This window comes from Equus caballus, chromosome 27 (genome assembly GCF_041296265.1).
Source record: "Equus caballus isolate H_3958 breed thoroughbred chromosome 27, TB-T2T, whole genome shotgun sequence".
NCBI classification, from domain to species: Eukaryota; Metazoa; Chordata; class Mammalia; order Perissodactyla; family Equidae; genus Equus; species Equus caballus.
This window is the reverse complement of record NC_091710.1, coordinates 42464831-42491662: the sequence shown is the minus strand read 5'-3', so window position 1 is coordinate 42491662 and position 26832 is coordinate 42464831. Positions and strand designations below refer to the sequence as shown.

General features: G+C 40.8%; 1 protein-coding gene across 4 annotated transcripts in view; it reads left to right on the top strand.

The window, feature by feature from the left end:
- Positions 1-26832, top strand: part of SNX25 (sorting nexin 25) — a 165387-nt gene that overhangs the window by 76823 nt on the left and 61732 nt on the right. For all 4 annotated transcript variants that reach the window (XM_023630939.2, XM_023630937.2, XM_070253161.1 and 1 more), the window contains exons 7-8: positions 15771-15952; positions 21563-21694. In XM_023630939.2, the coding sequence (XP_023486707.1) occupies positions 15771-15952; positions 21563-21694 (314 nt within the window). The remainder of the gene's footprint in view (positions 1-15770; positions 15953-21562; positions 21695-26832) is intronic.

Sequence of the window (26832 nt, the reverse complement as noted above, 5' to 3'; positions counted from 1 at the left end):
TCATGATAGCCAAAAAGTCGAAACAACCCAAATGGCCATCAGCAAAAGGTGGTATATCCATACAATGAAATATCATTCAACAATAAAAAGGAATGAAGTATTGATAGATGCTACCACTTGGATGAACCTTGAAAACATTATGCTAACTGAAAGAAGCCAGTTAGAAAAGGCCACATATTGCATGATTTCATTTATAGGAAATGTCCAGAGTAGGCAAATCTATACAGAGAGAAAGTAGGTTATTGGTTACCTAGGGCTGTCAGGGTAGAGATGAGATGAGGTGGCATGGGGAATGAGGAGTGACTACTAATGGGTACAAGTTTTCTTTTGGGGGTGATGAAAATGTTTCTACATTTAGATTGTGGTGATGGTTGTACAACTCTGAATGTACTGAATTGTTTGCGGTAAATGGGTAAAATTTGTAGTATGTGAATAAATATGTAGTATGTGAATATGTCAATAAAGCTGTTGGAAAAAAAAAAGAAGGTGGAGACTGAAAATTCAGTTTGTGGCAAAGCCAGCTTAAGCGTGTGGCTCGTGGCTGCCTTACTGGACACTGCAGGAGGTAATTGGGGATTTCTAGGAGTCTTTAGTACTTATTCAGTGATTGAATTAAACAGCGTGTTCAAGTGTCTAGCTTGGTTTCTGGCATGGACCTATTTAGTACCGTTGAACTCGAGTAATAAGTCAAGTCTTAAGTTCTTTGATCAAACCTATTTCACTTTTTAAGTTTTATTCCAAATTCCAATTGGATAGTCCTGGTTTATTTGGTTTGGCTCTGAGCCAGAGAGTCTCTTCCGTTCTTGAAGTCTAGGACTCTGCTTCTCGTGGATGCAAAACTAGCTTGAAATAACCTTACAGGCTTAGAGTTGGGGAGAAGTGGTTTGCATGCCAGGGTGACTTCACGTTAGGCTCCACGGTTCTGATTCGTTTGGCTTACGTGAACGTCCAAGTAGACTAGCACCTGGAGGCTTTACTGGGCCCCGAAAGGTCCTTCCTTTAGGGATCAGGTGAAGAGCTGGGAATAAATCAGACGAGACTTGAGAGGAGAAAAGTAGAGGGGACTGGCTATTTGTTACGTGGTATTAGCTCTTCTGTCGCACTTTGACCTTTCAGTAGATACAAACGTGTGCTGGAGAACTTTGTGGAGAGAACCAACTTCTGTGTTAACTTCACAAAGCAAGTTCTTAGGCTTTTTGTAACCCCATGCAGCCAATAAATGTGGAGAAGTGAGATTAACCCGATTTTATAATTAGCTTTTCAGTTTAGTCTGTATATTATGGCATGTTTTGATGTGATATTTACATTCTATTTTTTTATCGAATTATTCTGCTAAAAAAGTGTTCAATATTTTTCATAAGTTATTTGAGTTATTAGATGTTTAAAATCGTATAAAAATTAGTTTTTGACAAAAGAAGTAGTTAAAGTTTTTCCCTATTCTTATTCAGGTTATGGTTATGGCGTGGTTATGACTCAAGTCTATTTGTGTTCATATTTTTGTCATAAAGAAAACATTTCAATGTAACTACTGTCACTGGATGGACGTTGTGGTCCTAACAGATTTGGAGAAACAACGTAATGTGCAATCACATATGGAAAATGGAAATAAAAGTTGAAAGCGTTGATTAGTTGAAATCTTTAAAAACAGTTTTTGGAGTATTCCATCTAGGAGGGTGATGCAGTGTCTAGGAATGCAGTACAGTAGTCCAGGACCTGGATAATGGGCGTGGAAAGGAAGGGATTGATAAGGAAGATGATGAAGGAAAAACAGCCTCCGCGGTGGCTGCTCAGATACGGGGATGGATCAGGTGATGAGATTATAGGACTGGTACAGCCTGCTGTCTAGGGAAGTTAAATTAGGCTGAGATCATAACTTCTGGTGGCTGCTGTTTCTGGTATGTCCCATTGCTTCAGGTTGGTGAGATGAGGTTTGGAGTATAGAAGAAGAAGTGCGAGAGCAGGAGTTGGGGGACCTTGGTCGGAGTGAGGCTCTCCTGCCAGCTTCCTAAGAAACATGGGCAAGTCCTTTTATTTCTCTAGGACTCAGTGTTTTCAGTCTTTAGATTGAGTGGTCTAGGTGATTGTAAAGAGTTTCTCAGTGTAGACACTGGAAGAGTCAGAGAATGTATAAAGGGGCTGGTTTAGGGGTGAGAGTGCTCACTGGTCTTGGGCATTCTGGATTTGGGACAACAAGAGGATAGAAAAGTGCCCATTTGGCATTTCTTTTTTTTTTGAGGAAGATTAGCCCTGAGCTAACTACTGCCAGTCCTCCTCTTTTTTGCTGAGGAAGCCTGGCCCTGAACTGACATCCATGCCCATCTTCCTCTGCTTTTTTTTATATATGGGATGCCTACCACAGCATGGCGTGCCAAGTGGTGCCATGTCCGCACCCAGGATTCGAACCAGTGAACACTGGGCCACCAAGAAGCGGAATGTGCAACCTTAACCGCTGTGCCACTGGGCCAGCCCCACGTTTGGCATTTCTAAGCTGGGATGCATGCTGTGGAGAGAGAGCAACCCTGAAGAGAAATATTTGGAAGTTGCCAGTATAGAGATATTAGTTGACAGTCTGCTATTTCTGCTGTCTCCACGTCCACTATCTTTGAAAAGCTAGTGCTGTGTTCCGCATTGTTAGAGGGGAGCAATGTATTAACAGTCTGCTCTCACCTCGCAGTTCATATGTAGGTGGTGTCAATTTTAAATAACTAGGTCTTTATAATTTAAGTGTAGATACGTTTTTATAATGAAGGAAGATCAAGTTTAGCATTCCCAATTTTCCTTAACTTTTTCTTTTAAGTGAATATTCAGCAACATATTGGACATTATAGGAAGCAGCTCTTGTTTTCTCTGTGACCTTTGGAGTTTTGATGTGTGGCTGTCAGAAGGTTACTGTATAAACTGGTTATAGAGAGCTACTGTAGCTCATTCTTTCTCAAATTGGTCTTTTATTTATTTCCAAACAAATGTATGGGCTTTTTTCCTCCTAGTAAAAGTCATTAAGGTAAGTTCGGTTTTTGTTAGTAAAAGGCTTCCCCGAATATAATCGTTGAGTTGTTTTTGGAGATCTTTGTGTTTTAGAGACAGTGTGATCTAGTGAAAATGCCGTCAGGCAGAGAATCAGGGAAAAGCATGTGTATGTTAACCTCATGCCACAAGCCCCACCTGTCTGTGCTGCTTTCCTTAAACCTGGGAAATTGTGTATCTCAGTGTGACCGTGTAGTGATGCCCCCGGTTGTGTGTGCACTTGTAAGCAGTTTCATTTCCAATGTTGTTTCTCATTTTCACATTCTCTTTGTGAGTGGGGAACTGAAGAAGATTAAAAAAAGGATGAACAGATGGAAGATCCTAAGACTTTTTAGGATTCAGCCTGGAGATGAGAACTTTATTCATGAATGTAGCGTATATATGCTGTAAATATAATATTGTTCCTGCATATAAAGATGTTTCTGGCAAGTCTTTTTCAATCATAATCGTTGATGATTAAGAAATGATATGCAATTGTGAAAATACTTTGAGGATTTAAAGGAAAAATGCCATATAACAAATTGGGAGAAATTACCTGACTGGGTTACCCTCTGAAACCTTAAGGAATTAACTAGCTAACTCTGCATTGCCTTTTCTCAGGATGACAGAGGCAGGCCTGAGGACCTCTTTGCTCTATATATTCAGCAAGTTCAAAATAAGGCTTCTGAGGCTTAACAAACTCCAGCAAATCCACATAAAACTCTGTATGTGTTTTAGTTTCACAGTAAATTAGTTTATCTTAAGTGGGGAACAAACTACTCTCCTTAAGAAGGTAGAAATTTCAGTCTGGTTCTTTTCTTGATAGCTTTTGTCTTGTGGAATTTTGGTCTTTTTAAGAAACAAGGTATCAGGGCTGGCCCGATGGTATAGTGGTTAAGTTTGCTTGTTCCACTTGGGTCGCCCAGATTTCATGAGTTCGGATCCTGGGCATGGACCTATACATTGCTCATCAAACCATGCTGTGGCGGCATCCCACATAAAATAGAGGAAGATTGGCACAGATGTTAGCTCAGGAACAATCTTTCTCAAGCAAAAAGAAGACTGGCAATAGATGTTAGCTCTGGGCCAAACTTCCTCACCAGAAAAAAAAAAAAGATATTATATGATTTTAAAGTCTTTACAGTGTCTCACCTGCTTTAACTGCTGATACAATTCTAGGGAAAGTAAATGATATCACACAAATATAAAAAAATTTTTGAGAGTGTCTAACTCAGATCCTTTTCCTGTGGGTAAGAAAAATTACATCAGGTATAATTAGGCAAAGAGGTTCTTAGAGCAAGCTTATACATCCTAAACAATTTGGAACAATTAGTCTCAGAAGTTTTAGTTTGCTCAGAAGCTTTTCTTGCCTCTGACCTTGTTTTATCATTCATCCTGGCCAAGTATATTGACTGAGGCCTGAGTTTTACCCCCTGGTAACATCAAGTGCTTGTTGGTCCCGGAGTTTGGGAAGTTCAGCAAGCCCAGCTAGCGGATTTCAGTGAACTTTTTTCAGTCTTCATCTCCTTTGACCATCGGCAGTATTTCACATTGTTGACTGTTCGTGTCTTCCTGAACCCTCACCTGCCCTGGCTAACACTCTGTCTCACTCTAGTTTGTTTGTTTTTTGCTTGCTTATTCTTCTCTTTTCAGCTTCTAAATGCTGGAGTTCCTCAACATTTGTTCCTAATGCTCTTACTGTTTTATACCTGTGTTGTCCAATATAGTAACCAATAGCCATATGTGGCTATTTAAATTCAAATTAATTAATAAAAATTTTAAATGTAGTTCCTCGCTCACACCAGCAACATCTCAAGTGCTCAGTATCTGTATGTGGCTGCCGTACTGGACAGCATAGAATGAACATTTCCATCATCGTGCAAGTGCTTTTGGGTAGCCCTGCTCTCTACTCTTTCCTGGGTTAGTCTTATCTTTCCCTTATCTGTGTGCTGATGACTCTCCAAATTTCCACCTACAGAACCTCTAGGCTGTGCTTTTCTACTTACCTACTGCTTACTCAGCATTTTTATTTGGATATCTCAAAGGCACCTCCAAATGAAAATGTGCAAATCAAAGCCCCACATGAGTGGTCATCTTCTGTAGTTTCTTGTCTCCGTGAATGGCATCACCACCCATTCATATAAGTCGGAAACCTAGGAGTCATCCTTGATCGTTCCTTCTCTGTCGTGTACTAGATCTACTCCATTATCATCAGCTGGATTGGCCTCCTGAGTATGTCTCAGCTCTGTTCTCTTTCTCCACTCCACCATCTTCCACCACTAGTCGCTCTTGAACTATGGCAATAGCGTCTTAGTTGTTCTCCTTGTATCCACTCCTGCCCCTGTTTAATATATTTCTCATACCAAAGCCATAAGGATTAAAAAAAAAATACAGATTTTATTATGTTGTCTCCATGCTTCAAACCTCTTCAGTGTCTTCCCATTGTTCTTAGAATGAAAACTTCTTGCCATGGGGCCTTCAGAGTCCTGCTTGACCTGGCCCTGGTCTCTGTCTTCAGCCTCATCTCCTGCCATTCCACTCCCTCTCTCGGTACTCCAGCCACACTAACTGCTCTCTTTCCTCAACACACCCTGATTCCTCCTGCCGCATATTCTTTGCACATTCGGTTTCTTTTTCTTAGGATGCTACTCTACCCTCAATATTACTCTGCCTAGGTAACTCCTCCTTACCCTTGATATTTTATCTCTAGGGTGTCCTTCTTCTCTGATGACAATCTCCCCTGATCCTGAGTAGATATGAGAGCTTGTGAGTTCTTAGGACCCCTCCTGTCAGTAGAGAATGTATACTGGAGGATATCTTCATCACCAGAAGTAGGTCTTTAGTCATTCAACAAACATTTTTTCAGTGCCATTATGTGTGAGGTACAGCTGTGCAAGGATGAAACTGTCTGTGACCTTGAGGAGATCATGATCTGAAGAGGAGACAGATAGACACACGTGTAAAATTGCCGTGCAGCTTGATAAATACAGTGAGGTTGCTTGTTCAGGATTCTGTAGTGGCATAGAGGTGTGCAGCGGTCAGCGCTGCCTGGAACAGAGGTGAAGAAAGGCTTTCCAGTCCGAGTACCAGGGTTGAGTCAGAAAGATTGAGTGGCTCTCCTTCCCTTCGGGGCTTGTCAGGTGGGTGTGGGTAGATGACCACCTGTGCATAGACGAAGAAGACAGTTGTGAAACAGCCTCAGTGTATGAGTTATATCAAGTGACGTACTGTGCTGGAGATTGGCACTTAGTCAAAAGATGAGGCTTGATAGGAAGACGGGACCTATCCTAAGGGGTCTTGTAAGCTATCCTAAGACATTTGGACTTAATCCTGTAGAGCGGTGGTTCTCATTCTATAGTGTGTGTCAGAATCACCTGGAGGGCTTGTTAGAATGCAGATTTCCAGGCCCCACCCCACAGTTTCTGATTCTGTGGATCTGGAGTGGGCCCTGAGTTTGCATTACTCACAGGTTCCCCAGTGATGCTGATGCTGCTTAGCCAGGAGCCACCCTTTGAGAACCATTGCTGTGGATGATTCAGACCAATGATGTCTCCATGTTTGCGTTTTAGTACCTAACTCTCTAGCTTTTTATTTACAATCAGAACAGCCAGAGTAGTTGAGAAATGGTCCATTAAAATAAGCTGGCTGCTATGGTCTGAATGTTTGTGTCCCCCCAAAATTCTTATGTTGAAATCCTAACACCCAAGCATGATGATATTAGGAGGTGGGGCCTTGGGAAGGTGCCTAAGTCCCGGGGATGGGGCCCTCATGAATGGGATTAGCGACTTACAAATGAGGCTGCAGAGGCATCCCAGCCTCTTGTACTGTGTGAGGACACAGCAACAAGAGGACCGTCTGCAGCCCGGAGGAGGGCCTTCCCTAGAGACCGACCATGCTGGCGCCCGCATTTTGGATTTCCAGTCTCCAGAACTGTGAGAAATAAATTTCTGTTGTTTCTAGCCACCCAGTCTGTGGTATTTGGTTATAGCCGCCTGAATAAACTGAGATACTGGCCAAGTATAGGAATTCTAGTAGTAATGGGACGTGTGCTAAATTGTCCCTGCAGTTTGATGTGAGTAAGCCCAGTTTTTCAGCTCCTTTTAAAGCCATCTTTTCTGCTCTTCTGCATCCTGAAATGTTATCAAGAATAGTTAAGGTGATTTAAGACTAATATTGATTCAGCTGACCACAATGAAGGACATGACATTGATTTGAGTTTGCTAGGAATTGCTGTATGTAAATAGTACATACTTGGGAGTGATGCACTCATAGTATAGGTTAGGAGAGTTTGGGAAAATTGTGCATGTTGTTTTCCTTAGAGTATAAGTAAAAAGTTGTGGAATTGATTATATAAAGTAGAATTGTAGGAGAACTTCAGAATATGTCGAATATGTACACACACACGTGCACGCACACACACAGTTACTTGCTGGTAAGAACCATAATGACTTCTAGTAGGAATTATTTCCTTAAAGATGGTATGTAGCTTCTTTGTCTAACTTTGGATTTAAAGGTGTCCCTGCCTGAAAGAAGGGAACTAGTCTGTAGACTCCAGAGGACTTCTCAGAGTCCTTTCTAATGCTTTGATGTGATCTGATTTTCCAGCATTGCAGTAATTTGACGCAGGCGATTGCTAATTTATGAATCACCTAAACTGACAAAACATGCCAGGCCATTACTAAGGGGCCTTTGCCAGGGTTTCTCTCCGCCCAGCCTTCATACTGTGAGCACTGAAGCCTCAGCGCTAGCCTCCTGCCCAGCCGACACCCAGCCTCTGCCTTGAGGGACTAAGGGCTCAGGGCACTTCCATTACACTCTCGCTAGTCTCATCATTTTATGTCCAAGGCTACCCCCTCTTCTCTCCCCCAGGAAAACATTGGTCATCATATATTCTGACCCCTGCATTTATACAAATAAAGTTCAGCTCCAGAGACGTTAAACACTGTACCCGGCGTGACTAGAACTAGCTAGTCACACACAAATCCAGAATTTGAACCCAAGTCGCCTCATTTTCAGTCCTGGACTCTTCTCACTACACTACTCAGTCACACAGGTAGATGTTATGAGAGTCATGCTGAAAACTTAGAAATTGCACTGGCCAGACCTGTGTCCTGAGTGTGTGTCTTCGTATCTGTTCAGCTCATAGTTCTGACTCGGGAGCAGGGTTCTCCTAGTAATATAATGTGTGGATTTAGTTGCTATGACATTATTACTTTAAAAATGTATTACAGGCATGGTAGAGGGCCTTAAGCCAAAGGAAGTGCTAAAAGTTTCAGCACTTGAGGCATTTAAAGGAAGGAACTAAAAGGTTTGCTGTGGGCACACCTGACTGGGCTGTGCACGGGCTGGGAGGGTCTGTAGTCGTTCCCATTAGGACGTGAGTGGTTCCGCCGTCAACTCCTGTGATGATTTCTATTTATTCCTTAAATATTCTTTCTATGAACGTGGAGGGACACTTCAGACTGTGAAATCTCAGGTATTTGGTTTGATACGGGAATCTCATTTATTATTAAAAAAAAAAGAACATACCGGCCTCAAGTTGAAGAGTAAGGTAAATATTTTTTTAGTTGCTGGGCAGCTTTTGAGGTGATTTTCAGATAATTTTCAGGAATTTAGTGGTGATTAGTCACTTCTGAGAATTGCTGTCAGTCTCTTGTCAAGAAGTCAAGCACCATTTCTCGTTTTGAAACTTGACTAGTCCCTAAGTACATATGTACCTGTTTGTTGAACCCTCCTTGCTAGGGAGTTTGTGAAAACTTCTATTTAAATCTACAAGACAGACTCAAAGCCTCGTTAGTCTGTCAGTGTGGGTCCAGGTTGAGGGATGGAGGCGTGGCATTTCCCAGTGAAGAGCTCCCTTAATTCCTTACCTCGAGTCCCTGAGGGACGCAGGAAGACGTGTGCATCCTGAGGGGGAGACCACGTGCTGGGGAGTTGGAGGATGGGGACGAATGTGCAACCTTGTCTCCTTCTCTGTCCCAGAGGTTGGACCTTTACATTAGCACTTCTCACTGGGTTGGGATGGTGGGTGTACATTTTGTCCCCCAGGGGACAGGGGACATTTGGCGATGTCTGCAGACATTTTTGGTTGTCACATCTGGGGAAGGAATGCTACTGGCATCTAGTGGTAGAGTCCAGGGCTGCTGCTAAACATCCCGTAAGACACAGAACAGCCCCCACAGCAAAGTTTTATCCAGCCCACCATGTCAGTAATACCGAGGTTGGGAAACCCTGCTCTGTGTTATCCATCGAATTCCTCGATCCACCTGCTGAGCGTGCTGCCATTGGGATGTGCCTTGGAATTTGACGGCGTGTTATGACAAAAGAAAAGTCCTTTGCTATTGATATTTATTAATGCCTGAAACTATAGTGATGTCATTACAATCCATTTGTACTTGTGCCGTTTCTGGTCATTAGTTTGCACTGTAAGTGACTTCACTCTCCTTCGCCTCATTAGAAATAGTACCTGTCAGTTGTCCCCTGGTGTTTTGGTTTTATTGCAAGTCCCTTCACTTGCTTAGGGAGGAACCGTAGCCTGCAGAGGTTTATAGCAAAAAGCAATTCTATGATGTTGTTTGTAGGTCTACTGTAATGTCTTTGTGGCCAAAAGGGTTCATCGACTATCTAATCTAAATACCTTTTTCAGCAAATGAACCCATTTCCGTTGGTTCTGACCTCAGTAGAATCTAGATGTTTAGGAGGAAAAATAGTAAATGTTTACAATTAATTGCTTTAGAATATTATGTCACTTGTGTGTTTATCTTGGCTCCAGTTCAAAGAGCCACTGCCATCCAGTGTCTCCCCTGCCACTGTTTGTCATCTTGGCCCTCCTTTTTTAAGGTAGATTAAACATGGTGTGATTAGCCCAGTTTTTAACAATGCACGGGGTCACCTAAGGCTCTCCAGAGAAACAGCCACGTGAATCTGGCTTGAGCTGGGCCACAGTGTGTCATCACACACCCGCGTGCCTGTACTTTTCTTGATGTGAACATTTCTTGACTGAATGGGTTTTCAGGTCACAAAGAAGCGTATTCATCTGCGTGGCTGAATTTACAAGGATTTTTGCATAGCCGACGCACAGGCTGCATGAGCACCATGTTAGTCGTTTAGCTCTGAACGTGCCGTTAGTTTTCTGAAGCAGAAATAAGCAGAATTGTCTAAGCAACAAGCTGCTGTTGCATTTGTCAGCAACAACCTTTGTGATCAGACAATGGCATTGTATTGCCCTTTAACAAACACCACGTACTCAATGTGAGCTGGGGACATCCAAGCAGAACATGAGGACATTTTTCCCAGCCCCACAGCTGGGTTTTAGGGGAAGGTTTATTCTCTCTTCCTCCCCTTTGGAATTTACATCTAGTTTTTGTCCTTTTAGAAAGACTTTCAAGCTTTCTTAGGAGAAGAATTTGGGTGTTGATAAGTATGTGTCAGTTTCTTCCTATATATGTCTCTTTCTCTATTAGCCTGTTTTAACCCAAAATTAAGATTGCAGTCTAGGTTTATTTTCTGAGAGGTGGCTTTTTGTCCCTCGATTTTAGGGTAATTTAAATGTTGTGCACAAAATTGAGAGTTTAAGGATATATGTTCGAAAAATATTTTTCTGAAAAATTAGCCATTCTGAGCGTGTATCTTTTTAGGTATGCACACAAAGCTTCCTAGTTTGCAATAGACTAATTTGGGGGCAGACTACATTTACCTTTATTTTCTCACTAAGGGGGCTCTGAAGTACTGTTTTTTCTCTTGAGATGAATGCTGAGCTAGCTAGTAAGTTCCTTGGTCAGGGCCTCCCCGTCAGCCAAGCATAGGACAAGTCGAGAAACCATTGTGGAAGTCAATGAAAATATCTCCACAGCACACATATGGAAAAACATCCTATGGTATCTGGCAGACCCCCTTGAACAAGACCATCCTATTGACCTGAAGGCTGCCTGTGATCCCTCTGTGATAAATAGTGGGAAAAGCTGCTTCTGAAAGAGAAGATGTTTTGTGGTACCTGTCTGTTTTTTAAATTAATTTGTTCAGCCTGCCTAGGTACTATTTTAAGCATTTGCACAAATTGGCTGAGTGAGACATGAGAGAGGCGACGGTGATCCTAGGGTGTTAGGGGTCTCTGATGCGATGTGTGAAACGTTACTTAGACTCCAGTTTGAGGGGCGCCAAGAAACAAAACACAGACCCTCTTCTTTTATTATTGGTACTTCCATTCTAAGCCAAGCATCTTATGACTCACCTCCGGAAAGTGTTTTGGACCTGCCTAGGAATATTTACATTTATCTGGCGGTCATCTAGGCCCTGAACACTGCCTAACACAGTCTTACCCTGTTTTCCTGAAGTGAGCTTGCTCTTCTGTGTTCCACAGTGGGTTTCACTTTCTGCAAGCCTCTGACCACTCACCCTTTTTACCCACCTCCCTGTGAGCAGATAACCTCACTCACTACTTCGAGAAAACAGAATCCCTATGAAGGGAACTGCTCCAGCTTCCAGCCACCAGTCTCCAAACTCGCTTGTATCTATATCCATCTCTTCTGCCGTCCCTGTTACTACAGTGCAGGAGATGGCCTTCTCCACAGCCAGTCTCTTCACCTGTCTTCTGGATTCCTTGCCTCGTCTATCACCTCTCTCTCTCTCAACTGGTTCCTTCTCATCAGCATTAAAACCAGCTCATTTCTCTCCCATTTAAAAAAAAAAGCCTTTTCTCAACCCCAACCCCTGCCTTCACATTGTGTGTGCAAAGGAGATGCTCAGAGCTTAGTCATTTTTAAAAATTAACTTTAAGTTTTTTTGCTTTTACTTTGTATAGGGTCAACTTAAGGGAAAAAACCCACTGTAAAGGTTTTTAAATTAAATTTTAGAAAGTTCTTGCTAAGACCACATAGCTCATAAGTGGCAGAGCCAGAATTCTAAGATTTTATTTTTTTTCCTTTTTCTCCCCAAAGCCCCCGGCACATAGTTGTATATTCTTTCGTTGTGGGTCCTTCTAGTTGTGGCATGTGGGACGCTGCCTCAGCGTGGCTTGATGAGCAGTTCCATGTCTGCGCCCAGGATTCGAACCAACAAAACACTGGGCCGCTTGCAGCGGAGTGCGCGAACTTAACCACTTGGCCACGGGGCCAGCCCCAGAGCCAGAATTCTAATCTAACCCTGACCCCAGACTTCTATGGAAAACTCTCCACTGGGTTTGACCTGGAGGTCACTCGTGATCTTGGCAACGACAGATTTGGTGCAGGGAAGGGATAGAAATCATTCTGGAGTAAGTTAGAGAGTGGGAGGTGAGGGTACTCACCCTGTTTCTCACCTTCACAGCCAAAGTTCTAGAAAGAGCACAATACCTGGTATAATAGTAAGCACTCAGCAGAATGTCAGTGGTATTATTCTTGACCTCTCGGTAATATTTGACACAACTCATTCATCCATTCCACAAATAATTAATGAGTTCCTGCTGTGTTGCCAGGCACTGTTGTAGGTGCTGGAGATACAGCAGTGTATAAAAAAACAAAATGCCCACCTTCATGAGGATGTACTTACAGGAGAAATAAGTGGGATATCCAGTATGGCAGTATGCACTCCAGAGTGGGTAAGGCAGAAAGGGAGAAAAGTCATGCTGTTGTAGGGAGGGGGTTGCAGTTAGAAATAGGGTGGCCAGGGAGGTCTTCCCTGAAACCTGAAGGGGGTGAGGAACCAAGCCATGCAGATATACGGGGGATGAAAGGGCTGGTCTGAGAAATCAAATATAAAAGCCCTGAGCAGGAGGGGCTGGCCCCGTGGCCGAGTGGTTAAGTTCGCGCGCTCCGCTGCAGGCGGCCCAGTGTTTCGTTGGTTCGAATCCTGGGCGTGGACATGGCACTGCTCATCAAACCACGCTGAGGCAGCGTCCCACATACCACAACTAGAAGGACCCACAACGAAGAATATACAACTATGTACCGGGGGGCTTTGGGGAGAAAAAGGAAAAAATAAAATCTTTAAAAAAAAAAAAAAAAAAAAAAAAGCCCTGAGCAGGAGCTTCTCAGTGTGTTCAAGAAGCTAGTCACCAAAGATCGCATAGTGTAAGATGTGATTTACGTGAAATGTGCAGAATAGGCAAATCCATAGAGACAGCCCTATAAAAATGCCCGTGGCTGAGAAGTTGGGGGGTGACTGCTAATGGGTACATGGTTTCTCTTTGGGGTGATGCAAGTGTTCTAAAAGTGATTGTGGTGGTGGTTGCACAACTCTCTAAATGTACTAAAAGCAGTTAAATCGTACGCTTTAAACAGGTGAATGGAACAGTCTATGAACTATATCTCACTAAAGCTGTTATTTTAAAAAGACAAGAAAAGAAACATTGAGGAGACCAGTATGGCTGGCGTGGTCAGTAGGAGGGGATGAGGTCAGAGAGGGGATGCTGAGGCCAGAGTGCGTACGGCCCCGTGTAAGAGCTTTGGCTTTTGCTGTGGGTGAACTGGGGCTGCGTTGGAGGTGTTTGGATAGAGGAATGACATGGTCTGACTCAGGTTTTAGTAGGATTGCCTTGGCTGCTATCTAGAGATGAAGACTGAAGGGGAGGCAGAGCTGAAAGCATGGTGAGCGGTTAGGAGGCTGTCTCAGTGAAATAGATGAGAGGTACCGCTTCTCCCCTTTCGCTGAAATCCTTTCTCTTTCGGCTTCTCGGTAACCCGCACTCTCTCCTTCACCTTCTCTCTCTCCTTCACACTCTCCCTGTCGGCTTCTCTTCTTCTCTCTGACTGTTAAATGTAGGGTTTATTTAGATTATGTCCTGGGATCATTTTATTTCTTCCTGAGTTGTGTCACCTACTCCCATGACTTAAGTTACCATGCAAGAGCTGAACACTTCTGAACTCCACACCTTGTGTCTCTCCTTAGATAGCTCAGATGCCCTCAAACTCAATTTGCCCTTTGCTGCATAACACACCACCCTAAAACGTAGTGTGTTAAACAACAGTCATTTCTTTGGCCCATGAAGCTGCAGTTTGGGCAGAGTGTGGCAGGGATGACATCCCTGCTTGACTGGGCTGGACAGTTCACTTTCAAGATGGCGTATGCACATGGTACCAAGTTGGTGCTAGCTGTGGGCTGAGATCTCAGCTAGGGTTGTGATCTGGGAGCCTCTCCTTGTGATCTCTCCATAGACTGATGGTTGAGGCTTCCTCAAAGTGCAGAAACCTCATGGCTGTTGTATGACTTATGAGGCAGCTCAGGCGTCAAGTCAGTGGCCTTTTATGATCTAGTTTTGGAAGTCATAGCATCACCCCCTCCATAATCACAAACCTCCCCAGGTTCCCGAAAAGGAACCCTACTTCTCAGAGGGAGATTGTCAAAGTGACATCATAAAAAGAGCATATGAGATGGGAGATATTATTGCGGCCATCTTTGACAAATACCATCTGCCACATGGTCCAAAATTGAACTTATGGTCTTTCATAAACCTGATTTTTCTCTCATGTTCCCTGATTCAATAATTGGTGCCACCATCTCCATGGCTGCTCATGGCAGAAACTTGGGAGCCATCTTGGATACCTGTGTTTTCATTACATTCCTCAGCAACCTGTCCTCTACGCTGTCCAGTCAGTCACTGGATCCTATTAGTTCTCTTTCTTTCTTTCTTTCTTTTTTTGTGAGGAGGATTGGTGCTGAGCTAACATCTGTGACCATCTTCCTCTATTTTGTATGTGGGATGCCTCCACAGCATTGGCTTGATGAGCAGTGTGTAGGTCTGCACCCAGGATCCGAACCGGTAAACCCAGGGCCGCTGAAGTGGAGTATGCGAACTTAACTACGGCATCACTGGGCCAGCCCCTCTCTTTCTCAATCATCCTGAAATCCTTGTAGTCCTCTCTTCTCCCATTGCCGTGACCCTATTTTAGGCCATCATCTCCCTCTTCAGTTACTGCAATGATCTTCCAACTGGTTTCTCTACTTGCAGTCTTTCACCTTACAACTATTGTTTATCCTGGTGCCTGTGTAATCTTTAAAAATACAGATCCATGGATGGCATACTCTTAAAACCCACTAAAAGCTTCTCAGTGCTCTTGAGCTAAAGACCAAAGTTCTTTCTTTGGACTGAGAGACATCTTCTGGCTTCTGACTACTCCAGATTCATTCTGGATCCCTCTTTACTGCTTTTGTGTCTGCTATACTGGCTTTCTTTCACTTCCTCCAAAGCTCTGCTCTCTGTCCGCCACACTCCCCTCCTTATTCATTTTGTTTGAATGTAATTTCCTCCGGGAAACCTGGGTTAGAATCTCCTGTTAAGCAGTTCAGTGGTGCCTACACTTTGTCTTTATAGCCCATCTTACACTTGTAATTGCTCATGCTACCTTTGGATTTCTTCCTTGCCGGACTCAGGTTCCATGAGATCAAACAATTGGTCTTGATCCCAAGTGCGTAGCCAGTGCCTGACACCTATCAAGCACTCAATCCATGCTTATAAATGACCATGCATACATATACATACATATAAAGATATTAAAAAAATACATAAGCACATCGATTTGTGAGTATACATGTACAGAGGAGGTTCTTTTATGTTTTACACTTAGTAAGATTTATCAGAGGTATATTTAGAAATTATATTAAGAAATTGGTATTTCTATGTGAGAGTATGTGTGTTTAGCATGAATTCTATTCTGTTCTATTCTGTTCTTTAGTTTAGGACCCACTGTTGTTCAGAATGTACCACATCAGACACTAATCTGGTTCAGCGTTGTTGTGTTCCCTCTCTTGCACCTTGTCCTCTGACTGGGTACTGTCCATCCATCCCATTCAAGGTAAAGAAACTGCTGCAATGAAGGCTGATCTCCTGAGGGCCAGGAACATGAAAAGGTACATTAACCAGCTGACTGTGGCAAAGAAGCAGTGTGAGAAGAGAATCAGAACCCTGGGAGGCCCTGCCTATGACCAGCAAGACGATGGGGCCTTGGATGAGTGGGAAGGGCCTCAAAGCCAGAAGGTAGAACTCTGGAGTTTCTTGGTTTGACCATTTCATGTCTGTTATGAACACTGATGTAATCACATATATAGTCTTTTAACTTTTTGATGTTTAACTTAAGACATATGTTGCAGAACATAGACTCATGTGTTTGTTTTTATGAGTCAAAGAGCTATATTTCTTGGAGTCCTGACTTCTGTGACTGGTAACAGGTAGGTTGGTAGGCATGGGGTGTGTGTATGTGTGTGCTCACATGCCTGAGTGTATTTTCCCATCCCCCTTTTGCCCTCCCACAATCCCAGATGAGCATATTTATATTTGCAAAGGCCCAATCCAGTTACCCATTACCAATTGGATGGAATAACCACCTGTGGAGTAGAAGGTGTCTTATAAGTTATTTTACTTAGCGCTCAGCACAATGCTATGAAATATGTACTTGATATCCCTGTTTTACAGGTGAAGAAACAGTCAGTTTAAGTAAATTACTGAAGGCCACGTAGATAAGAAGAGGCAGAACTAGATAAAAACTTGAATCTAGTTGATTCACAAATCTAAGTGCTTCCTCACCAAACCATAATGTGTCACGGACTGCTTTTGTACAACAAAAGTTTGCGCCGTCTCATACCGAGTCCTCAAATCATGGAGCTTAGGAAAGTGCTTTCTAGCCTTTCCTCGGTACTGGCCCTGATTCTCAAGGACCAAGCTTGTCTCCCAAGACCTAGTGCATGCTAAGATTGCAGGAAACGGCCACAGTGCTCCCCGAGGAGCTGGGCTATATCACTTGCGAACAGGACTTTGAGGCAAACTCCAAACTCCTCTTGTGTAAGGTGGCATTGGGCCACAAAGAAGCGAACAGCAGTATAATTTAGCTCTGGTGACAGCCTCTAACTTAGCCTATTCCGGTTTTTAGTTTCTTGATCTTTTCCTGTTCAGCTCTCAGTTTGAATTCAGATGCTTATCTGTGGCTTTCTCCTTCTTCCTTCTTCCAGTGATAAACTTTTACCTTTTCACGTGCTCCTGGCCCAGTCTCTGTTTGAGCCTCTTCAGGAAAGTTTGTGCTCTAACTTGGACCAATTCTAGCCCAAGCCAGAGTTCTCCTGCAGCATCTTGCACAAGTGGCACAAATGTAACCCTGAGCACCTCTGGTTTAATAGAGGAGTCCCCTAACTGCTGGATTTCTGTTTATTTTGCTCGTAACAAATACACCTTTCTGTGATTTTTGACTTTGTGGTCCAAAGTGAAAACTTCACGTTTTGGCGAAGATCAGAGAGAGTGGATTTGGCAGGTTGAATACTGTCACTCTTCCTCCTCCTCCTCAGCCTCTGCTGTCTTAAATAAACTTCTAGCCACATTTAGCGTAGATGAGGTCCTCTTCCTGTGTTTAATGCTTATATTAGAGAAGAAGAAAGGTCTAAAATCAGTCATCTCCCATTTTAAGCTACAAATTAAAAGTAAAATAACTAGAAGGAAGGAAATAATATAACAGAAATCAATGAAATAGAGAACAGAAAAACAATAGAGAAAAATCAACAAGACCAAAAGGCAGTTCTTTGATAAGATCAATAATATTTATACTCTCTAGATAGACTGACCAGGAAAAGAAGAGAGAAAACACAAATTACTAGTATTAGGAATGAGTGAGGGGACATCATTATAGCTCCTATGTGCGTTAAAAGGATAACAAAGGAATATTATGAACAACTTTAAGCCAATAAATTTCACAATTCAAATGAAATAGACAAATTCCTTTGAAAACATAAATTATCAAAACGGACTCAAAAAGAAATAGAAAATCTGAGTGTAGCCTAGATGTATTAAAGTAAAAGAATTTGTAGTTTAAAACTTTCCTATAAAGAAAACTCCAGGCTCAGATCATTTCGCTGGTGAATTCTATTAAACATTTAAGGCAGAGGTAATATCAATTTTAACCACACACTTTCGAAGAATGGAAGAGAAGGGAACTCTTCAAGTCATCATGGGAAGCCAGCATAACTCTGATACCAAACCAGAGAAAAACATTATCAGAGAAGAAAACTACTGACCAATATTCTTCATGACCTTAAACAGAAAATTCCTGAAGAAAACATTAGCAGATCAACTCCAGCAATCTATAAATAGAAAAATGACTCAATATATGTGGTGGGTCCTTAGTATAAACATTGTGTACATCATTGATCTCCAATGCTGTTGTCAAGGCTTGATGGAATCTTTTTTAAACAGCTTTATTAAGGTATAATGACATAAAATACATTGCACATATTTAAAGTGTGCAGTTTGATAAGTTTTGACGTATGTATATACTCATGAAACCTTCACTACAGTCAAGATAGGAAACATATCCATCACCCACAAAAGTTTCTTCATGCGCCTTTGTAATCTCTCCACCCTAGTTGAGACTCACTGATCTAATCCTTTAATTCACGTTTACTCATCTAGAAAGCAGCCTCTTAACTACCCTGATTTTTGGCACCTGTCGTTATCTTTTCTTTTTTAGCCGAAATCCTGATTCAGGCTCTTACTGATTAGTTTTTGTTGTTGTCTGTTGTGATTCAATAAGTCTCACAACAGCCTGTAAAGTAGGTGGTGCTATCCCCATTCTACAGGTGAAGAAACTGAGGCTCAGGGTGGTGGAGTGACAGAGCTCATAGGACTAGAAAGTAGCAGAGCTAGAATTCAAACCTAGCTATGTCTAACTCCAAGGCCTGAACAATTTTAACTGCTTGGTGTTACCTTCCTATCTTGCTTTTCATCCCAATATGAAAAAAGAAAAAATCTATTGCATTTTTTTTTTTTTTTCAAGATAGCAACCCCCTCCTCCAAAATGGCCTCACAATGGAAAGATGGAAGGAGGAGTTTAAGAAAAAATAAAGGGAAAAGAGGAAATGAAAATATATAGGGTTTGGAAATTAGTGATAGCAAATGTCTGACCTCTAGGATCAGTTTTCATATCAATTTGTATTTGATCCGCAAGGCCAATCCCAAACGAACATTAGTGAGTATAGCCCAGGACTCTGAACTTGAATGTGGAAAGGTTCCCTGACTCTTTCTGCAGGAGTTCTTATGGAGCTTCTCTGTACTCCATTTGTAAAATAGAGATAATTGGACATAACCTATATAGTATGGTAACTGTTAAATAAGGCACTTAAAAGGATAAGTACCACACTTGGCATTAATTATAAGGGAGTATGTTTAGTGATGAGATCGACGTAAGAGAAATCCAGTTGCGATCTCTCCTTTTAGGATAGAACGTCATTCCCAAGATCCTAATCCTACATATTCTCATTACTGTGCTGTAGATATTCTCATGAGTATATTGTGGGTATTTTCCAACTAGAGAATCCTGGCCAAGGTCACTCTTGGTAGCATGTTGGGTGCTTTAAGAGAACATTTCTAGGCCCTGGTACTTTTGAGTGTTTAGTGGATATATTTCCTGGAGAAAGGTTAACCAGCTGGTTAACAGGTAATCCACACAAAACTAAGTTTATAAAATACATGTTGTGAAACTGGATCCAGTGGGATTGGGAGATAGTGAAAAAGGAGTAAATAAAAATCCCTGAAGGGGAATAAAGAATGATCTGCCTTCGTAGGCTGCCTCTAGCCTGAAATACTCTATGGCCTTTAGCACACATATCATCTACCAGGACCCATTTTTGTCTCCTACTTGGAGACCATTGATTTTGGTAACACCCTTCCCAGAATTACCAGAGGTCTCAGGACAGAAAGGAAAGAAAATGTAGCAGAAATAAATTAAAGCAAGAGTACAGTGTTTGCTCTGTAGAAACCCTTAGTAAATGTTAATTATCATATTGTCTATATATTTTTTAAAAAAAATCATTATTTTAGCAGTACTGTCAACTTTGACCTATCCGGCCTTCTCTTCCTACTTCCACACAGCAATGTCAGAATTAGAGATCAATTAATCTCAAATTAATTGAGATTGAGTTAATCTCAAATAAACGAATTTGACTCCGAAATGTGCTGTCTACTCAGCCTCTTCACCCAGAGCCACACCATTAGTGTAGGTGTTACACAGTGAAATGCTCACGCAGGCTTCAAGAAAAGGAAAAATGAATACAGAACTTGGTTAATTTAAACCAGCCAAGGTATGAGATATAGCAGATGCTTAATTAGACTTGAGATATATTTACTGTCATTTATTTGTATATATTTGCACTTATCGAAGTGAACATAGAGTGTTCATTAGATACAATAAAAGAATCTAAAAAGGGTTAATATTTCATAAGATATTTTGGACTTGATTTTGTAAATACATGAATTTGTATCTAACTTGGAATTCATTAAAATCCGTGAAATTATGCTGGGAAGACTTCCATAGAATTTGTTGAATGTCCTTCCTGCTCAGCTCCTCTCTATGTTAAAAATGGATAGCTCTCTGGGTGATCTGTCGTCTCTGGCCAAAGTTGATGTGGGTTCCTTCAAGCCTCTTTGGAGCATATGCAGTTAGGATTTGTACTTCAAGATGCTTCGCTAGTAGGGTTTACATAAAGATACAAGCGATGATCTCCCTAAGTTAGTAAACTAACTAAATACTAATGGTCTGAAATATTCATAGAAACTCATTATTAATGATCTGTAGCAAGGGATGGCCATCCTCTTTAATTAGTCCCCAGAAATTGTTAGAAAAATGCCTGCCCCCATTCTGCCCACAAAACAGATTGAGAGCTTACTGTCAGTGACAGAAGAGTTTAATGTACCTGATCATATGTGCTTGAGTTTAGAAAGATCTTATGGGTAACATCTCTGAGAATTTTCCAACTGCCACAATATTTATTTTAAGAATCTTGAAATATGTTTTCTTTTAATTGCATTTGAGTTATACTTAGATGCCATTTTTTATTACTAATTAAGAATTAAGGATATGGGACTTAAATTCCTTCTAAATTAATCTGAGGCATTTCTCCTAATTAATTGAGTTATGAATTATTCTGAAGGTCATCTGCTCTCTCATATTACGGCAGCCCGTGCTCAAGATTGTTCCCACTGTCTCTTTAGATGGTGGTTTTTCTTTTTTTGTAAGCATTCAAAATAGTAAACAAAGGAGTAATTTTGGTGCATCCACACAATGGAATGTTATGGACCAATTAAAATGGCTTAAAAAGATTTTTTTAAGGAATGTCGTATTGTCAACAGAAGGACAAGATATAAAATCATTTTTAGATTTCCTCAGCTTCATCATAATAGGATGGAAAGCAAAAATGCCAAATTCCTGGACTCCAGCTTCGTGATCTTCTACACATTTCTCTTCAGTTTTTCTATTATTGGCACCTATTACTTTTAGCAATACATCCCATAAGGCAGGAATTTTTATCTGTTCCATTTCCTAGAAATGTATGTGTTTGATACAGAGTAGATGCCAAATAAATTCTTTTGCTGAATGAGTGAACAATGAATAGAAAATTGGTATTTATTGAATATGTGCATGTTGAATATTCAATAAATTTTATTCCATTTAAAATTTAGGAAGGTGAGAGAATTGCTATATTATGTTGACTATGACCTTAAAAAAGGAGGCATTTTTTCCTGAATATAGAAATTAATATATTGGAAGTTAAAGCAAACTGATTTTTAAAATTTGATTTTTAAAACCTTTTTCTTAAATTCCCTTACTAGATTCTTCAATTTGAAGATATCTTGGCCAATAATTTCTACCGAGATCACTTTCGAATGTACATGGAAAGGATGGACAAGAGAGCTCTGATTGGTTTCTGGGAGGCTGTGGAATATTTAAAGAGTGCTAACAAGGTAGTATATGTAGGCTCAAAGGACTATTAATCACTAGCTGGTGAAAACTTGCATGTTAGGCAGTGTATCTGTCTTTCTCAATGAAGCTGTAAGATAAGTATACATTAGAAGAAGATTTTAAACCAAATATAACATTGACATTGTGTTCTAGCCCATAATGGTAAATAAAATTAGATTTTTTTGTAAAAGGTGCTTTTGAATGTATAGTCAAGGGAAAGAATGATTGATACACGTACCAAAAGATTGAATTTAGTTTCAGGTAGTTATCTTTTAACACATGATAAAAAGGCATATAGATATCCACATTGCTATTATAATAAATTTGGTCTTGTCACCTACACCTTAACCTTGTAACCTTGTTGTTTTTAATTTGTAATGTGCCTATTTTACACTCCTGTTGTCCTTTTATGTCATTAAATTTGATTAAGGAATACAAAAAACAGTTTTGGTTACAGATACCTCTTACAGTGAAAAACCCAATGGTAAGCATTGTGTTTTGCACTTGGCAAGTTCTCAGTATATATTTAAGAATTAAAGAATGTGAAATATAAATGTATATGTATAGAAATATCCATAACAATACTTATATATAATACATATATTTTGAGAGGCTTATTAAAATAACCACAAAGCTTTGTGTACAGTGAATTACTCATTTGCACTTCCTATGAGTGCAGCTAGAACTGAATACTAACTTAAAATAGATCGTAAATCACAAACTACATGGTTAAGGCACTAAATCCAGTCTCGTAGTATTTTTAAATCTTCTTAGGAGTGCCTTTCTTTGTTAATTTGTTTTTTAAAGATTGGCACCTGAGCTAACAACTGTTGCAAATCTTCTTTTGGTTTTAATTCTTCTCCCCAAAGCCCCCCAGTACATAATTTGTAGATTCTAGCTGTGAGTGCCTCTGGTTGTCCTATGTGGGATGCTGCCTCAGCATGGCCTGATGAGCGGTGCCATATCCGCGCCTAGGATCAAAACCAGGGAAAACCCTGGGCCGCCGAAGTAGAGCTCGTGAACTTGACCACTCAGCCACGGGACCGGCCCTTCTTTGTTAATTTATAAGCCAGTTTTACTCAGTATTGTATTTGCCAACTTTATTACACATTTTGTTTACCAGACTTGACTCCCAACTTGACTTTGGGTTGCTCTCGAAGGAATATTGTAAAGGGCAATCTAAAGAATTTTCCTAAACTACTATACAATTTGAAAAATTTCAATGGATTAAGAGCATACTGCTTCCTCAAATAGCAGTATTTTGACCCAGCAACACTGATTTGGATGTAAAAGTTTTGGGATGCATGGTAAATTCGTATTTATTAAGTTGACTTCATTTTTTACTACTGTTGAAGACTTTCCATAACATTCCTAGAGTTAATGAGATGTCTTCAGAGGAAATGAAAAGACTATGTTAATCAGAAAAGATGTTTGCATTTCTGAAGTAGGCTGGAGATGACCTCAGTGTAATGTTTAATACTAAACTGTCTAATATAAGCTTAATTACAATGTAATGAGTTGTCATCCTGAAGAATATTTTTCTTGTTTTCTTAAATTACATAATTATTATATTGACTTTTTTCTGGAATGAGAAACCGCACTTCCAATTATTTATATTAGGTAAAAAAAGTCAAGGTTAGTTATTGGTGGGCAGAGCAAAATGGCGGGGTGAGCTGACCCGGGATTCTCTCCCCTCCAAAATACAACAAAAGATTGGAAGAACTGAATTTCAGAGAATAAACATAATGCCAGCTCGTTAGAGACCTACAATACCAAGAAGGCGGAGATCATAACCTAGCTTTACACCTTTGGAGGCGCTGGAACGGTAGGAGAGAACATCGCTCCCTCCCCTAGAGTCTGGGATCGCTGCGGCGCAGGTCGGGAAGGAGCGGGGGAGGGGCCGCGCGACTGGGGGATCATCCAGGACTCCTGCCGCTGATTCAGTGGAGACCCGCTGACGGGGGGAAAGCTTCCGTCCGCGGGGACCCTATAAATCAAGGGCCTTGGGAGACCGGAGAACAGAACTGATCTGAACCCAGACAGGCGCGTGTGAGTAACAGCCCCTCCCCCACAGCAAAGCCAGTGGGCGCAGCCATCTTGCCCCAAGGCGGAGAGCTAACACGCCACTCTCGACCCCCATCTAGTGGCGACAGGCTGTAACTGCAACTGAATTCTACCACCATGAGAAAAAACCGCTCCTCTACCATCCAGCAATTTATAAAAGCCCAGACCAGAAGGAAAACAATAAAAACACAGAATTAAGTCCTGAGGACTTGGAATTAGGTAAACTAAGTGATAATGAATTCAGAGCAGCTATAATCAAAAAACTCGGTGAGGTAGAGAGAAAGATAGAGAAACAATCCGAGTTCTGGAGTTACTTCACAAAAGGGAATGAAATCATAAAGAAGAATCAAACAGAATTACTTGAGTTGAAAAACACAATGGACCAGATAAAACAGAATATGGATTCCCTGAATGCCCGTGTAGACAACGTAGAGGAGCAAATCAGCATAATCGAGGACACACAGGCTGAATGGCGCCAGAGGAAGAAAGAGAACTAAGAATTAAAAAAAATGAGGAAAATCTCCGAGAGATAATGGATTCAATGAGGAGTAAGAACATAAGGATCACAGGAATTCCCGAGAATATGGAAAAGGAAAATGGAGCAGAAAGTGTGCTTAACGAAGTTATTGAAGAGAACTTCCCAAATCTAGGGATCAACGGAGAAATGTGTGTAGAGGAGGGTTTTAGATCTCCTAGATTTGTCAATGTAAAAAGATCCACCGCAAGGCACATAATAGTAAAGTTGGCAAATAGGAATGATAAGGAAAGAATACTCAGGGAAGTAAGAAAAAAAAAGAGAATAACCTATAAAGGAGCCCCTATCAGACTGTCAGCAGATTTCTCTACAGAAACCCTACAAGCTAGGAGAGAATGGAGTGATATATTCAAAGCTTTAAAGGAGAAAAACCTTCAGCCAAGAATACTCTATCCAGCAAGAATTTCCTTCAGATATGAGGGAGAAATTAAATCTTTTCCAGACAAACAAAAGTTAAGGGAATTTGTAACTAAAAGCCCTCCATTACAAGAAATCCTCAAGAAGGCTCTCATACTTGAAAAAAGAAAAAAGGGAGAAAGGGGACACAATCCACAGACTAGGGAGACCGATGGATAGAACCAGAACAGGATAGCAAATATTCAACTATAGCATTAGGGTAAAAATAAGGAAACTACCAAAACAAGGATGATCTTAGCACTCTAACTACAAATTAATAAGACGAGTTGGAATAAAAAATGAAAATAATTATTTAGGAGGGGAAGAGCAAAGGGTCTAAATCAGTATTGGTCGAGTAAGTAAGAGACCACCAGAGAATAGACTATATTATACACGAGATTCTAAATACAAACTTCAAGGTAGACACTAAAATAAAGTACAGAACAGAGTCACAAATCATAGATAAGGAAAAATCTAAGAAACCCAGCATAAGAAATTGCAGTATTAAATGGGTAGGCTAAAGCACACAGGAAAACAAGATAATGAGCGACAGATTGACAGCATTAAGTCCACATGCATCAATAATCACTCTCAATGTGAATGGATTGAACTCTCCAATAAAAAGACACAGAGTGGCAAAATGGATTAAAGAACAAGATCCAACAATTTGTTGCCTCCAGGAAACACACCTCAGCCCCAAGGACAAACACAGACTCAGGGTGAAGGGGTGGAGGACAATACTTCAAGCAAATAGCAAGGAAAAAAAGGCAGGTGTTGCAATTCTCATATCAGACCAAGTGGATTTCAAAATAAGACAGGTAAAGAGAGACACAGAGGGACAATATATAATGATCAAAGGGACACTTCATCAAGAAGAAATAATGCTTATAAATATCTGTGCACCCAACACAGGAGCACCAAGATTCATAAAGCAACTATTAACAGACCTAAAGGAAGATGTTAAAAACAATACAATAATAGTAGGGGACCTCAACACCCCACTCACATCAATGGACAGATCATCCAGACGGAAAATTAACAAGGAAATAGTGGAGCTGAATGAAAAACTAAAACAATTGGACTTAATAGACATATATAGATCACTCCACCCTGAAGGAGCTGAATACACATTCTTCTCAAGTGCACATGGAACAATCTCTAGGATAGACCATATGTTGGGAAACAAGGCAAGCCTCTACAAATTTAAAAAAATTGAAATAATAACAAGCATCTTCTCAGATCATAGTGCTATAAGGCTAGAAATTAATTACAAGAAAAAAGCTGAGAAAGATGTGGAGACTAAACAACACACTACTGAACAAGCAATGGATCATTGAAGAAATTAAAGAAGAAATAAAAAAATACCTGGAAACAAATGAAAATGATAGCATGCCATACCAACTCATATGGGATACAGCAAAAGCTGTAGTAAGAGGAAAATTCATCGCAATACAGGCACATCTTAACAAACAAGAAAAATCCCAAATAAGCAACCTTAAAGCACACCTAACTGAACTAGAGAAAAAAGAACAAATGAAGCCCAAAGTCAGCAGAAGGAGAGAAATAATAAAAATCAGAGCAGAAATAAATACTATTGAAACGAAAAAGGCAGTAGAAAGGATCAATGAGACAAAGAGCTGGTTTTTTGAGAAGATAAATAAAACTGACAAACCACTAGCCAGACTTACAAAGAAAAAAAGGGAGAAAGCTCAAATAAACAAAATCAGAAATGAGCGAGGAGAAATAACAACAGACTCTGCAGAAATACAACAGGTTATAAGAGAATACTACAAAAAACTATATGCCAACAGAATGGATAACCTAGAGGGAATGGATAAATTCTTGGACTCCTACAATCTCCCAAAGCTCACTCAAGAAGAGGCAGACAATTTGAACAGACCAATCACAAGGAAAGAGATTGAAACAGCAATCAAAAACATCCCAAAGAATAAAACTCCAGGACCAGATGGCTTTCCTGGGGAATTCTACCAAACTTTCAGAGAGGATTTAATACCTATCCTTTTCAAGCTATTCCAAAAAATTAGGGGAGATGGAACACTTCCTAACACATTCTATGAGGCCAGCATCATGCTGATACCAAAACCTGACAAGGACACCATGAAAAAAGAGAACTACAGGCCAATA